Here is a 15189-nt window from a genome sequence, read left to right as displayed (position 1 = left end):
CAGTACTTTGGGAGGCCGAGGCAGGCGGATAAGGAAGTCAGGAGTTCGAGACCAGCCTGGCCAATATGGTGAAACACCATCTCTACTAAAAATACAAAAAACAAAATTAGCCAGGCATGGTGGTGGGCACCTATAGTCCCAGCTACTCGGGAGGCTGAGGCTGGGGAATCGCTTGAATCCCGAAGGCAGAAGTTGCAGTGAGCTGAAGTCGTGCCACTGCACCCCAGCCTGGGAGACAGAGCAAGACTCCATCTCAAAAAAAAAAAAAAAAAAAAAAAAACATGAAAACTATCCAAATTTGTAACTATGTAAATTTGTAACTTTTAGGAAACCTGTAGTTCAAAACCCTTGGTTGATAAAGTAACTTGGAGGTAAAGTGCTTTTAAAAAGCAAAAATACTAATATAAATTTTATTTTTCCAGTATTTGGTAGGAAGTTAACTACTTGGCTTAAAAATATTTACATTGGTATACTTGGGTTAATTATTTAGACTTTAAGAAAAATGTGTTTATTGATGTTGCAAAAAAAAAATTCTGCTTTCCATTGTGGTTTCCATGGTTTAATTCAATTCCATAGGAACTGAATTAAAATATTTTTACCTTTAATTTTGGTTAAGCCTACCTATGTTGTTATTCACATTTCTGGATGGTTAGACCAGTAAAGCATACATAGAGAATGTTTATTAGAGATATATTATACATTTGGGGTTCTAGGAAAAGGAAAGCTATCTACTTTTATCTCATTTCTGCCTTTATCAATAGTGTCAAAGTATAGTACAATTGGTTTTTATTTGATAAGCTAAGCTCACTTTAAAAAGTGAATTAAAGTTAGGAATTTTTTAATTGACAGTGTTTTAAATACTTATTTTAACCCAAAACTAAATATATATTGATATGTTTTTCCTTTGATGTAGGGCCAAACCTTGGTTCTTTTTGTATGAGTCATTTGATTAGAATTCTACCTAGTCTTTCTCACATAACTAGACTCCTACCTGGTCTTTCACCACACTATATTCCATCATCTATAGTTGCCAATTCTGCTTTCTTTAAAGTGGAGGAAGAATTAATTAAAAGACATTAATTAAAATTAAAATAATTAAATTAATTAATAAAATTAAATTAATAAAAATTAATTAATAATAATTAAAAGACATTTGTAAGTGAACCATGTTATATTTTTATGGGACCTCCTACCATATTTTATAACAATTTTGAGTGCTTCTAATTGGATAGCAAAATGTTCATGACTTATTAAGCTGGTTCAAAACATATAACTTAGTTTTTGGATAAAAACTTTGCATTTGCTTATTTCATCATGTTCATAATCTATAATAAAATTACACAATTAAAATTACAAGCACAGTTAGCTAAATTAGCATAAATAAGTTTGAATAAAAACACAACTGACTCTTGATAAACAGACAATATATATAGTGAGCAAAAATATACAGGCATACCTAGCAGTAGACTGTTATCTGCCAGAGTTCAGTGTCCTGTGGTTATTATTAATAGTTCATTTTATAGAAAGCATTGGTTAGTGAACATCTATTTGATGATGACAGCAAACAATTATATTAATACTCTCCCATTAATAGTCTCTGAAATGTCTAGATTTTAAAGCATACTATTTAGTAAGTTAACTTTGTATCTGTGTTTATATAATATAAAAAATTAAACTACTTCCAATAATGCACTGGATTAGTTTAGCTGTAATAACCAAATAAACAAGTTTTATAGCTTTTACTCAATATGTCATTTTTAAGGATGCTCATGGAAACCATTTAGCTGAAGAACTGGGGGCTTCTAAAGTACGTGAAGCTCATTTAGAAGCAAGAATGCAAGCAGAAATCAAGAAATTGTCAGCAGAAGTAGAATCTCTCAAAGAAGCTTATCATATGGAGGTAAAGAAAAATTTAATTTGTTTTGATAGTGCCCACTAAAGTAGGTTGACCTATCTGGACAAAAGTATGAGTCCAGCTCTTAAGTGTTCATTATTGAATAATACATTGTGGTCTTCATTTCTGGTAGCCTAAACATACAGCTTTCACTTTAATATACTGTGGGGTTAAGAGCTTGAATTCCTGAGCCAGGCAACCTGGTTCTAAACCCTAGCTCACCACGGAGCCACCTGTATCACCTTGGGTAAGTTACTTAACCTGTGTCTAAAATGGATATAATAATAGTATCTACCTCATAGAACTGTGGTGAATATTAAATGAATTAATATATAATGTAAAATAGCATTTGTAAAAGATTAACTGGAAATATTTAATAACTGATATAAACCGTTTCATGTGATGTAAATCTATAATGCTTTGCAATTTTCAGCATTTCTTCTTATAATAACTTAGCTAGAGAGATAATACTAGAGCCTTTTTATCTATCAGCATGTCTTGAGCCTTCACAGAAATGGGCAGTATTATTGACTAGAATAGCATTTTTCATCTTTTTAAAAACTACATTTAAAGATATTACCCAAAATCTCTGTGTATGATTTAAATAAATTACTTATGTTTAGTGCTAATAAAGCGTTTTTTCTAATATGGCAAGGGTTGCAAATATTTATGTTAAACTCCATTCAAGGGAGCTTGGTGACGTTTTTGTGAGTGATTGGTAGGGCTTGTGGGGACCATGTCTTGCTTAAATACATTTAGAATCATATCTCTTTGAAAGCATTGTGCCTGCCAAACAAAACATATTTACAAGCTGAGTCTAATCCTAAGGCTAAGAATTTGCAACCTTTGATCTTTAGCGACAAACCTGAATGAATGCTGTTGGACTCAGCATAATTATATAATTGTTATTAACAGCTCAGCTTAGTAACTATCAGTAATAATTAGGCGCTTTCAAGTGTTTGCCCTTAACTACTCATTACACTTTCATTATATGGCCTCTGTTCTGTTTTTAAGTGTAATTATCCAATTTTTTCTTTTAGTTTTATAAGCCACCTGAAATTATAAATAGATTGTACATAAAATAAATTGTAAAATTAGTTCAGTATTGCTATCTTTTTAAAAAAGAGATGGGTCTGTGTTGCTCAGACTGGCCTCAAATTCCAGAGCTCAGATAACCCTCCCCACTCAGCCTCTAAGTAGCTGGGAGTAAAAGCACATGCCAGCCGGGCGCAGTGGCTCACACCTGTAATCCCAGCGCTTTGGGAGGCCAAGGCAGGTGGATCTCTTGAGGTCAGGAGTTCAAGACCAGCCTGACCAACATGGCAAAACCCCGTCTCTACTAAAAGTACAAAAATTAGCTGGGCGTGGTGGCGCATGCCTATAATCCCAGCTACTCAGGAGGCTAAGGCAGCAGAATTGCTTGAACCTGGGAGGCAGAGGTTGCAGTGAGCCAAGATCGCGCCATTGCAGTCAAGTCTGCGTGACAAGAGTGAAACTCCATCTCAAAAAAAATAAGTACATGCCGCTGCATTTTAATATTTAATATTACTATTTAATATTTGATACTAATATTTTGTCTATAATATTGAAGTATATATTTTTACCTGTTTGGAAGTTGATAAAAATTTACTTTTAAAATATATATGTTGTTTGAATATAAAAATGAGAGGATATGGTATTAAAGTAATAGAGAGCTAGAAAAGAAGATCAATAATTTTTAACAGTTTTTTTTATTATACTTTCTTTTTTTTTTAATACTTTAAGTTCTGGGGTACATGTGCAGAACATGCAGTTTTGTTACATAGGTATACACATGCCATGGTGGTTTGCTGTACCCATCAACCTGTCACCTACATTAGGTATTTCTCCTAATGTTATCCCTCCTCTAATCCCCCACCACCCAACAGGCCCCGGTGTGTGATGTTCCCCTCCCTAGGTCTATGTGTTCTCATTGTTTAACTCCCACTTATGAGTGAGAACATGCGGTGTTTGGTTTTCTGTTCTTGTGATAATTTGCTGAGAATGATGGTTTCCAGCTTCATCCATGTCCCTGCAAAGGACGTGAACTCATCCTTTTTTATGGCTGCATAGTAGTCCATGGTGTATATGTGCCACATTTTCTTTATCCAGTCTATTATTGATGGACATTTGGGTTGGTTCCAAGTCTTTGTTATTGTGAATAGTGCCGCAATAAACATACGTGTGCATGTGTCTTTATAGTAGAATGATTTATAATCCTTTGGGTATATACCCAGTAATGGGATGGCTGGGTCAAATGGTATTTCCAGTTCGAGATCAACAGTATTTTTTAATATATAGGTTTCCAAATTGTCAGAAAATCACTTAATAATAAATGTAAAACTCCTGACTTATTGGAGGAGAATGAGATTGTTTTAACTTTAATTGTGAAAAATTTAAATATATTTAAAAATAGAATAGTATAAATAGTATATACATCCTCATATTTATTTTTGAACGTTAATAATTTTCAATGCATAGCCAATTAATTTCATCCATAAATACATTGACCATTTTCTTTATCTAAAAGAGAATACTTTTGAGAATGAAAAGGAATGCTATAGTAATTACATGAGGGTACCAGGCATAAAACCTAGACAGTCCTAAGCATTCTCGGAAGTGTGTCAACATACCTTTAACCTTTGAAAGCACAGTGCTTTCAAAGAGATATGATTCTAAATGTATTTAAGCAAGACATGGTCCCCACAAGCCCCACCAATCTAAGCAAGACATGGTCCCCCAAGCCACATCAATCACCCACAAAAATGTTACCAAACTCCCGTGAATGGAGTTTAACATAAATGTTAAACCCATTCGCAACCCATCCCCCATATTCACATATTATTTGAAGCAAATTTTAGACATAATTATTTCATCTGTAAATAATTATGTAGACATAATTATTCTATATTCAATAAGTATCTTGTATTAGTCCATTTTCCATTAGTCCATTAGTCCATTTTCACACTGCTATAAAGAAATACCTGAGATTGGGTAATTTATAAAGAAAAGAAGTTTAATTAACTCACAGTTTCACATGGCTGGGGACACCTCGGGAAACTTACAATCATGGCAGAAGGTTAAGGGAAAGCAAGGCATGTCTTACATGGCAGCAGGAGAGAGAGAGTGTGTAAATGCCACACTTTTAAACCATCAGATCTCATGAGAATGAACTTACTATCATGAGAACAGCTTGGAGGAACCACCCCCATGATCCAATCAGCTCCCACCAGGTACCTACCTCCACACGTGAGGATTACAATTTGAGATGAGATTCGGGTGGGGACACAGAGCCAAGCCATATCATTCCAACCCTGGCCCCTCCCAGATCTCTTGTCCTTCTCACATTTCAAAACACAATCATGCCTTCCCAACAGAACCCCAAAGTCTTAACTAACTCATTCCAGCATTAACCCAAAAGTCCAAGTCCAAAGTCTTATCTGAGACAAGCCTTCCATCTATGAGCCTATAAAATAAAAAACAAGTTAGTTACTTCCAAGATACAATGGGGGTACAGGCATTGGGTAAATGCTCCCCTTCCAAATGAGAAAAATTTGCCAAAACAAAGAGGCTGCAAGGCCCATGCAAATCTGAAACCCAGTGGAGCAGTCATTAAATGTTAAAGCTCCAAAATAATCTCCTTTGACTCCATGTCTCACATCCAAGCTACACTGATGCAAGGGGTGGACTCCCAAAGTTCTGGGCAGCTCCACCCCTGTGGTTCTGCAGGGTACAGCCCCTGTGGCTGTTTTCATGGGCTGGCGTTGAGTGCCTGGGGCTTTTCCAAGTGCACGGTGCAAGCTGTTGGTGGATCTACCATTCTGGGGTCTAGAGAATGGTGGCCCTCTTCTTACAGCTCCACTACCCAGTGCCCCGGTGGGGACTCTGTGTGGGGGCTCCAACCTCACATTTCTCCTCTGTACTGCCTTAGTAGAGGTTCTCCATGAGGGCTCCACCTCCACAGCAGACTTCTGCTTGGACTTCCAGGCATTTCCACACATCCTCTGAAATCTAGGCAGAGCCTCCCAAAGCTCAACTCTTGTCTTCTGTGCACCTGCAGACTTAACACCACATGGAAGCTGCCAAGGTGTGGGGCTTGCACCCTCTGAAGCAATGGTCTGAGCTGTACCTTGACCCCTTTTAGCCACGGGTGGAGCTGAAGCAACAGCAATACAGGTCACCCCGTCTAGAGGCTGCACAGAGCAGTGGGGCTCTGAGCCTGGCCCACAAAACCATTTTTTCCTCCTAGATATCCAGGCTTGTGATGGGAGAGGCTTCCTTGAAGATCTCTGAAATGGCCTGGAGACATTTTCCCCATTGTCTTGGCAATATTTAGCTCCCTCATTACTTAAGAAGATTTCTGCAGCAAGCTTGAATTTCTCCCCATAAAATGGGTTTTTCTTTTCTACCACATGGCCAAGCTGCAATTTTTTTTTAACTTTTATGCTCTGCTTCCCTTTTAAACATAAGTTCCAATTTCAGATCATCTCTTTGTGAATGCATATGACTGTACACTTTCACAAAAGCCAGATCACCTCTTGAATCCTTAAAAATTTCTTCTCTCAGAGACCCTAAATCATCTCTCTCAACTTCAAAGTTCCACAGATCTCTAGGGTGGGGGCAAAATGCCACTGGTCTCTTTGCTAAAACATACAAGATACTCTAGTTTCCAATAAGTTTCTCATCTCCATCTGAGACCACCTGAGCTTGCACTTCATTGTCCATATCACTATCAGCATTTTAGTCAAAACCATTTGACAAGTCTGTAGGAAGTTCCAAACTTTCTCACATCTTCCTGTCTTCTGATTCCTCCAAACTGTTCTAACCTCTGCCCATTACCCAGTTCCAAAGTCACTTCCACATTTTCAGGTTATCTTTATAGTAGTACCCCACTATTCTGATACCAGTTTTCTGTTATTAGTCCATTTTCACAGTGCTATAAAAACTGTGAGTCAATTAAACCTCTTTTCCTTATAAATTACACAGTCTTAGGGCTGGTGTGAGTGCCTGAGGCTTTTCCAGGTGAAGGTGCAAGGGCTGTCGCTGGATCTACCATTCTGGGGTCTGGAGAATGGTGACAGTTGCAGGGTAATTTATAAAGAAAAGAGGTTTAATTGACTCACAGTTCCACATGGCTGGGGAGGCCTCAGGAAAATTACAATTCTTATAATTATGGCAGAAGGGGAAGCAAGTCATGTCTTACATAGTGGTGGGAGACAGAGAGCAAGAGGGGAAGTGTCACACTTTTAAACTATCAGATCTCATGAGAACTCACTATCATGAGAACAGCATGGGTGAAACCATCCCCATGACCCAATCACCTCCCACCAGGTTGCTCCTTTGACATACAGGAATTACAATTCAAGATGAAGCCTGGATGGGGATACGGAGCCAAACTGTAACATAGCTCTAAAAGATAAGGGCTATTTTTTGGAACAGAACCACAATACCATGATCACACCTAAAAATTGACAGTGACTCCTTAATATCATCAAATACCCAATCATTGTTCACATTTCCCCAATTGTCTCAAAAATGTCTTTATAGTTTATTTGTTCAAATCAGTACCCAAATAGAGTCCATTGCATTTGGTTAATTAAGTTCTTAAGTAAATTGAAGATTATGGATTCCTTTGTTCCCTTTTTCCTCTAGTATTCATTGAGAAATCAGATGTTTGTAACTATAAACAGAATTTACTTTTTTTAAAGAAAAAGTAAATAAAAGTAGAAAGCATTAGACTGTTGTCGAATCCAGTTTCCTTCTATTTTTTTATTTTTTTTCTTTTCCAATTCTGGGGCTATATAGATGATTTCACATCAAGAGAACCATGCAAAGTGGAAGATTTCTGCTGACTCTCAAAAGTCTTCTGTTCAGCAACTAAACGAACAGTTAGAGAAGGCAAAACTGGAATTAGAAGAAGCTCAGGATACTGTAAGCAATTTGCATCAACAAGTCCAAGATAGGAATGAAGTAATTGAAGCTGCAAATGAAGCATTACTTACTAAAGTAAGTAAACATATAAAAGTAATAAAGCATATCTATGAAAACGTAAATGTCTGTCTTATTTACCTGTCTTAGTAGTTTATAGAGGACTATATGACCAAATATTGGCCTGTTTGAATAAAAACCATTTGATTTAGAAGATGTTGAATTTAGGAAATTATTAAGATGATGTACATCTTATTACCATAGAAGATATAATTTATAAATGTTCAAATATAAACTCATCTAATCATAATGTTTAGAGGGTTTTATACTTGATGTACCTAAAAAAAAGTAGAAACATTTTTCAAAATCAGCAAAGTTCTTTTAAAATCATAAAGTAGGCTGGGCGTGGTGGCTCACTCCTGTATTCCCAGCACTTCAGGAGGCCGAGGTGGGCAGATCACTTGAGGTCAACAAGGGCAAAGACAATTTTTTGAGAGCCATGAAGGCATCATTATATTATGGCTCACTACAATTACGTTCACAACAGTGACCTTCTTTGAGTCTTAAGAAAAAGTTGAATTAATTTAATGTATTCAGTGTACTATATTTAATTGTAAAAGTTATGTGTTAAACTGTAACTTAAATAAAATCCTACTTATATGAGATACCACATATCAATTATGGCTAGATAATGCAGAAGAGGAAAAAGAAAAAGACTGCAGCTGTGTACAGTCCTATTCTGTGCCAACTCTACAACTGTTTTGTTAATTGTGATTTTAAGAATGTGAATGTAGGATTTACAACAAAAAATTGGCACTCTAGCCACTTTAAACCAACAGGCTTTAAACCAACAAAGATCAAAAGAGACCAAGAAGGCCATTACATAATGGTAAAGGAATCAATTCAACAAGAAGAGCTAACTGTCCTAAATATATATGCACCCAATACAGGAGCACCCAGATTCATAAGTCAAGTCCTTAGAGACCTACAAAGAGACTTAGACTCCCACACAATAATAATGGGAGACTTTAACACCCCACTGTCAACATTAGACAGATCAACGAGACAGAAAATCAACAAGGATATCCAGGACTTGAACTCAGCTCTGCACCAAGCAGACCTAATAGACATCTACAGAACTCTCCACTGCAAATCAACAGAATACACATTCTTCTCAGCACCAAATCACACTTATTCCAAAATTGACCACATAGTTGGAAATAAAGCACTCTTCAGCAAATGTAAAAGAATAGAAATCACCACAAACTGTCTCTGAGACAACAGTGAAATCAAATTAGAACTCAGGATTAAGAAACTCACTCAAAACCACAGAACTCATGAAAACTGAACAACCTGCTTCTGAATGACTACTGGGTACATAACGAAATGAAGGCAGAAATGAAGATGTTCTTTGAAACCAATGAGAACAAAGACACAACATACCAGAATCTCGGGTACACATTTAAAGCAGTGTGGAGAGGGAAATTTATAGCACTAAATGCCCACAAGAGAAAGCAGGAAAGATCTAAAATTGACATCCTGACATCACAATTAAAAGAACTAGAGAAGCAAGAGCAAACACATTCAAAAGCTAGCAGAAGGCAAGAAATAAGTAAGATCAGAGCAGAACTGAAGAAGATAGAGACACAAAAAACGCTTCAAAAAATCAATGAATCCAGGAGCTGGTTTTTAGAAAAGATCAACAAAATTGATAGACCGCTAGCAAGACTAATAAAGAAGAAAAGAGAGAAGAATCAAATAGAGGCAATAAAAAATGATAAAGAGGATATCACCACTGATCCCATAGAAATACAAACTACCATCAGAGAATACTATAAACACCTCTACACAAATAAACTAGAAAACCTAGAAGAAATGGATAAATTCCTCGACACATACACCCTCCCAAGACTAAACCAGGAAGAAGTTGAATCCCTGAGTAGACCAACAACAGGTTCTGAAATTGAGGCAGTAATTAATAGCCTACCAACCAAAAAAAGTCCAGGACCAGACAGATTCATAGCTGAATTCTACCAGAGGTACAAAGAGGAGCTGGTACCATTCCTTCTGAAACTATTCTAATCAATAGAAAAAGAGAGAATCCTCCCTAACTCATTTTCTGAGGCCAGCATCATCCTGATACCAAAGCCTGGCAGAGACACAACAAAAAAAGAGAATTTTAGACCAATATCCCTGATGAACATCGATGCAAAAATCCTCAATAAAATACTGGCAAACTGAATCCAGAAGCACATCAAAAAGCTTATCCACCACAATTAAGTTGGCTTCATCCCTGGGATGCATGGCTGGTTCAACATACGCAAATCAATAAATGTAATCCATCACATGAACCGAACCAAAGACAAAAACCACATGATTATCTCAATAGATGCAGAAGAGGCTTTCAACAAAATTCAACAGCCCTTCATGCTAAAAACTCTCAAACTAGGTATTAATGGGACATATCTCAAAATAATAAGAGCTATTTATGACAAACCCACAGCCAATATCATACTGAATGGGCAAAAACTGGAAGCATTCCCTTTGAAAACTGGCACAAGACAGGGGTGCCCTCTCTCACCACTCCTATTCAACATAGTGTTGGAAGTTCTGGCCAGGGCAATCAGGCAGGAGAAAGAAAGAAAGGGTATTCAATTAGGAAAAGAGGAAGTCAAATTGTCCCTGTTTGCAGATGACATGATTGTATATTTAGAAAACCCTATCATCTCAGCCCCAAATCTCCTTAAGCTGATAACTTCAGCAAAGTCTCAGGATACAAAATCAATGTGCAAAAATAACAAGCATTCTTATACACCAATAACCGACCAAAAGAGAGCCAAATTATGAGTGAACTCCCATTCACAATTGCTTCAAAGAGAATAAAATACCTAGGAATCCAACTTACAAGGGATGTGAAGGATCTCCAAGGAGAACTACAAACCACTGCTCAATGAAATAAAAGAGGACACAAACAAATGGGAGAACATTCCATGCTCATGGATAGGAAGAATCAATATAATGAAAATGGCCATACTGCCCAAGGTAATTTATAGATTCAATGCCATCTCCATCAAGCTGCCAATGACTTTCTTCACAGAACTGGAAAACAACTACCTTAAAGTTCATATGGAACCAAAAAAGAGCCCACACAGCCAAGACAATCCTAAGCCAAAAGAAAAAAGCTGGAGGCATCACGCTTCCTGACTACAAGGCTACAGTAACCAAAACAGCATGGTACTGGTACCAAAACAGAGATATAGACCAATGGAACAGAACAGATCCCTCAGAAATAACACCACACATCTACAACCATCTGATCTTTGACAAACCTGACAAAAACAAGAAATGGGGAAAGGATTCCCTATTTAATAAATGGTGCTGGAAAAACTGGCTAGCCATATGTAGAAAGCTGAAACTGGATCCCTTCCTTACACCTTATACAAAAATTAATTCAAGATGGATTAAAGACTTAAATGTTAGACCTAAAACCATAAAAACCCTAGAAGAAAACCTAGGCAATACCATTGCCTAGGCATGGACATAGGCATGGGCAAGGACTTCATGACTAAAACACCAAAAGCAATGGCAACAAAAACCAAAATAGACAAATGGGATCTAATTAAAGAGCTTCTGCACAGCAAAAGAAACTACCATCAGAGTGAACAGGCAACCTACAGAATGGGAGAAAATTTTTGCAATCTACTCATCTGACAAAGGGGTAATATCCAGAATCTACAAAGAACTTAAACAAATTTACAAGAAAAAAACAACCCCATCAAAAAGTGGGTGAAGGATATGAACAGACACTTCTCAAAAGAAGACATTTATGCAGCCAACAGACACATGAAAAAATGTTCATCATCACTGGTCATCAGAGAAATGCAAATCAAAACCACAATGAGATACCATCTCACACCAGTTAGAATGGTGATCATTAAAAAGTCAGGAAACAACAGGTGCTGGAGAGGATGTGGAGCAATAGGAACACTTTTACACTGTTGGTGGGACTGTAAACTAGTTCAACCATTGTGGAAGACAGTGTGGCGATTTCTCAAGGATCTAGAACTAGAAATACCATTTGACCCAGCCATCCCATTACTTGGTATATACCCAAAGTACTATAAATCATGCTGCTATAAAGACACATGTACACGTATGTTTATTGCGGCACTATTCACAATAGCAAAGACTTGGAACCAACCCAAATGTCCATCAGTGATAGACTAGATTCAGAAAACGTGGCACATATACACCATGGAATACTATGCAGCCATAAAAAAGGATGAGTTCATGTCCTTTGTAGGGACATGAATAAAGCTGGAAACCATCATTCTGAGCAAACTATTGCAAGGACAAAAAACCAAACACCGCATGTTCTCACTCATAGGTGGAAATTGAACAATGAGAACACTTGGACACAGGGTGGGGAACATCACACACTGGGGCCTGTTGTGGGGTGGGGGGAGGGGGGAGGGATAGCATTAAGAGAAATCCCTAATGTAAATGACGAGTTAATGGCTGCAGCACACCAACATGGCACATGTATACATATGTAACAAACCTGCACGTTGAGTACATGTACCCTAGAACTTAAAGTATTTTTAAAAAATCATATAAATCAATTTTAGATGAAGTAGTAAAAAAAAAAAAAAGGAAAGTACCAAAATATGCGTGTTAAACTTTTATTTTGTAATGCATTCTGTGGTTATGACAGTTTTAGTTATGAACACAGTATTTTTGAAAGCTACTTTAAGAATAGAAACTGTCAGAGTAAAACTGACAGGATTTAGAAATATATATCTTATGGATACCTTTAAGAAAAGGCAAATGTATTTGAAGAGGAGACTACTATACTTACATTATTAAGCTTTTGAAATTAAAATATCATCTCTTTTTTTAGGCTTTTTGGTTTTTTAGTGTATGTAGTCTCATTCCTAGGATCCCAAAGTTCAGTCAGAGGACCCAAATGAAAGACATGAAAAAAATTGAAATGAAAAGTTTATTTAACAAGCATTGATTTATTAAAAATTTATCACTTTAAGTTTTTGAAAAATTTCTAATACACTAAAGCTTTCTTATAATGAGAACACAAAAAGCAGAATAGCTTATCTATTTATTCCCTACTGGAAATTCTGATAGGGGTCTTTTTGTGTCTATATGTGTTAGATTAACAAAAGATAGCGTACCTCTACATCTTTGCAGAGAAATTTTTAGGTGTAAGATTTCAATCTTGAATAGAAATTGATATTGTCATTAACACCAAAAATATATATATAAGGAGAATCTAGTTTTAATGGAATTTCTTAGAATAAGCATATTTCAAAGGAATATGTGTAATTTTCCCAAAGTGAACCTATCTTAAGTAAAGGTTTTAAACAGAGCTTGGAAAACTCTCAAGAATTATAAACAGAATTCCTATAGTGGGACAAAGGTTGACTTTCTAAAAGTCTATGATTTTCTAAGGAGTTCATTCATTTAACAAAAATGTATTGAGCACCTACTATGTACCAATTTTTCTGCAGGAATCAGAATTAACCAGATTACAGGCCAAAATTTCTGGACATGAAAAGGCAGAAGACATCAAGTTTCTGCCAGCCCCATTTACATCTCCAACAGAAATTATGCCTGATGTTCAAGATCCAAAATTTGCTAAATGTTTTCACACATCTTTTTCCAAGTGTACAAAATTACGTCGCTCTATTAGTGCCAGTGATCTTACTTTCAAAACTCATGGTGATGAAGATCTTTCTGAAGAATTACTACAGGACTTAAAGAAAATGCAATTAGAACAGCCTTCAACATTAGAAGAAAGCCATAAGAATCTGACTTACACCCAGCCAGACTCATTTAAACCTCTCACATATAACCTAGAAGATGATAGTTCTGAGAATAATGACTTTAACACGCTTAGTGGGATGCTAAGATACATAAACAAAGAAGTAAGACTATTAAAAAAGTCTTCTATGCAAACAGGTGCTGGTTTAAATCAGGTATGTATTTTATACACTGTAAGCTGTAATAATTTGTTTCCAAAGAATATCATTTTATTACTTGGAAGAAAATTCATATATTTAAATGAAAAACTACTAATATTTGAAGAAGGAAGATTTTACATTTTATACATTAAGTAAAATCAATACCAAAAGACATTTTCTCTATTGCATGGTGTGAGATAATAGGGGGAAAGAGAGAGGCAGAGGGAGACAGAACAGGAAGTAGAATGAAAAATAGGAAGATAGACATGAAAGTGCTTAAAAATAAAAAAATTAAAAAACTGAAAAAAAGAAAAATGGTAAGAAGAAATATGCAGTGAGAGGAATCCAGAGAAAGTAGGTTCTGAGGTGAATGTTCTCATAACTTCGTCATAATTTACTGTTCATTTGGACTCTGTATGTCAAAATAAGTTATTGCTGGCTATCACTGATCTTTGGAAAGTTGATTTACTGAATTAGCCATTATTTAAAAGCATGAATAAGGCCAACTGCCCTCATCCTTATAATTTTTCACCCTAAAATATTTATGTTCATCTTTCCTTCTTTTGTCCCTTTTCTCTTTAAAAGAAAGATATATCCCTCTTCTTTTTTAGAGAGAAATTCTTGAACATGTACTTTCAAGCCTTTAATATGCTTGCCTGTTTTGCTTCTCTGCTTCCTGATTTAATCTGTATCTTCAGGCTTCTTTATTTCCCTCTTCCTTTCATTTCCAGACATCTTAAATTCATACCCACTCTAAGCTGGGTGCAGTGGCACATGTCTGCAATCCCAGCTATCCAGGAGGCTGAGGTAGGAGGATTATTTGAGCCCAGGAGTTTGAGACAAGTATGGGCAACATGGAGACCCCATCTCAAAAAAAATTTTTATTCATTCCATTTCTCCATTGTTGCTACCTCCTTACTACCCTTCCCACTTTGTAACTTACTGTATTTGTCTCTTGAATATTAAATTTACTGTTTTCTTGAAAGTCACAAAAAACTCTTTGTATAATAAACAAATTTAGTATCCTCTTTGTCTTCAGCTTTTGTAGATTTAACTGTCCATTCCCCCTTTTGATATTTTCTCTTCTCTTGACTTTTATGATTTAATATTTTTCTGGTCCTCTTCTTATTTTGAACTAATTACTTTCTCACTTTTCTGCTTCTCGTATTCCTTATGTTCCACAATATAGGATTTAATCTGTAGTTTGAGAATGGAAATAATCTCCTTTAGATAATGTCAGCTTTTTAAAAAATGCCTAACATCATTTTCAAACACATCAAGATAGTTTTGGTGGCCTGAACAGTTAAAAACTATTTTTTTGGAATAGATCCAAGACAAAGAAAAATTGTTGAGTGAGTTTTTCTTCATAATACT

General features: G+C 36.1%; 1 protein-coding gene across 26 annotated transcripts in view; it reads left to right on the top strand.

Annotated features, from left to right (window-relative positions):
• Window positions 1-15189, top strand: part of CCDC18 (coiled-coil domain containing 18) — a 98509-nt gene that overhangs the window by 77447 nt on the left and 5873 nt on the right. For 25 of the 26 annotated variants that reach the window (XM_063816688.1, XM_063816662.1, XM_063816652.1 and 22 more), the window contains 3 exons: window positions 1763-1900; window positions 7718-7918; window positions 13363-13830. In XM_063816688.1, coding sequence (XP_063672758.1) covers window positions 1763-1900; window positions 7718-7918; window positions 13363-13830 — 807 coding nt within the window. The remainder of the gene's footprint in view (window positions 1-1762; window positions 1901-7717; window positions 7919-13362; window positions 13831-15189) is intronic. The other variant, XM_016922502.4, reaches the window with a different exon arrangement.

The sequence above is a fragment of the Pan troglodytes genome, chromosome 1, assembly GCF_028858775.2.
Source record: "Pan troglodytes isolate AG18354 chromosome 1, NHGRI_mPanTro3-v2.0_pri, whole genome shotgun sequence".
Lineage (NCBI taxonomy): Eukaryota > Metazoa > Chordata > Mammalia > Primates > Hominidae > Pan > Pan troglodytes.
Note: the sequence above shows the minus strand (reverse complement) of the source record. Positions and strands in the feature narration are given on the sequence as shown.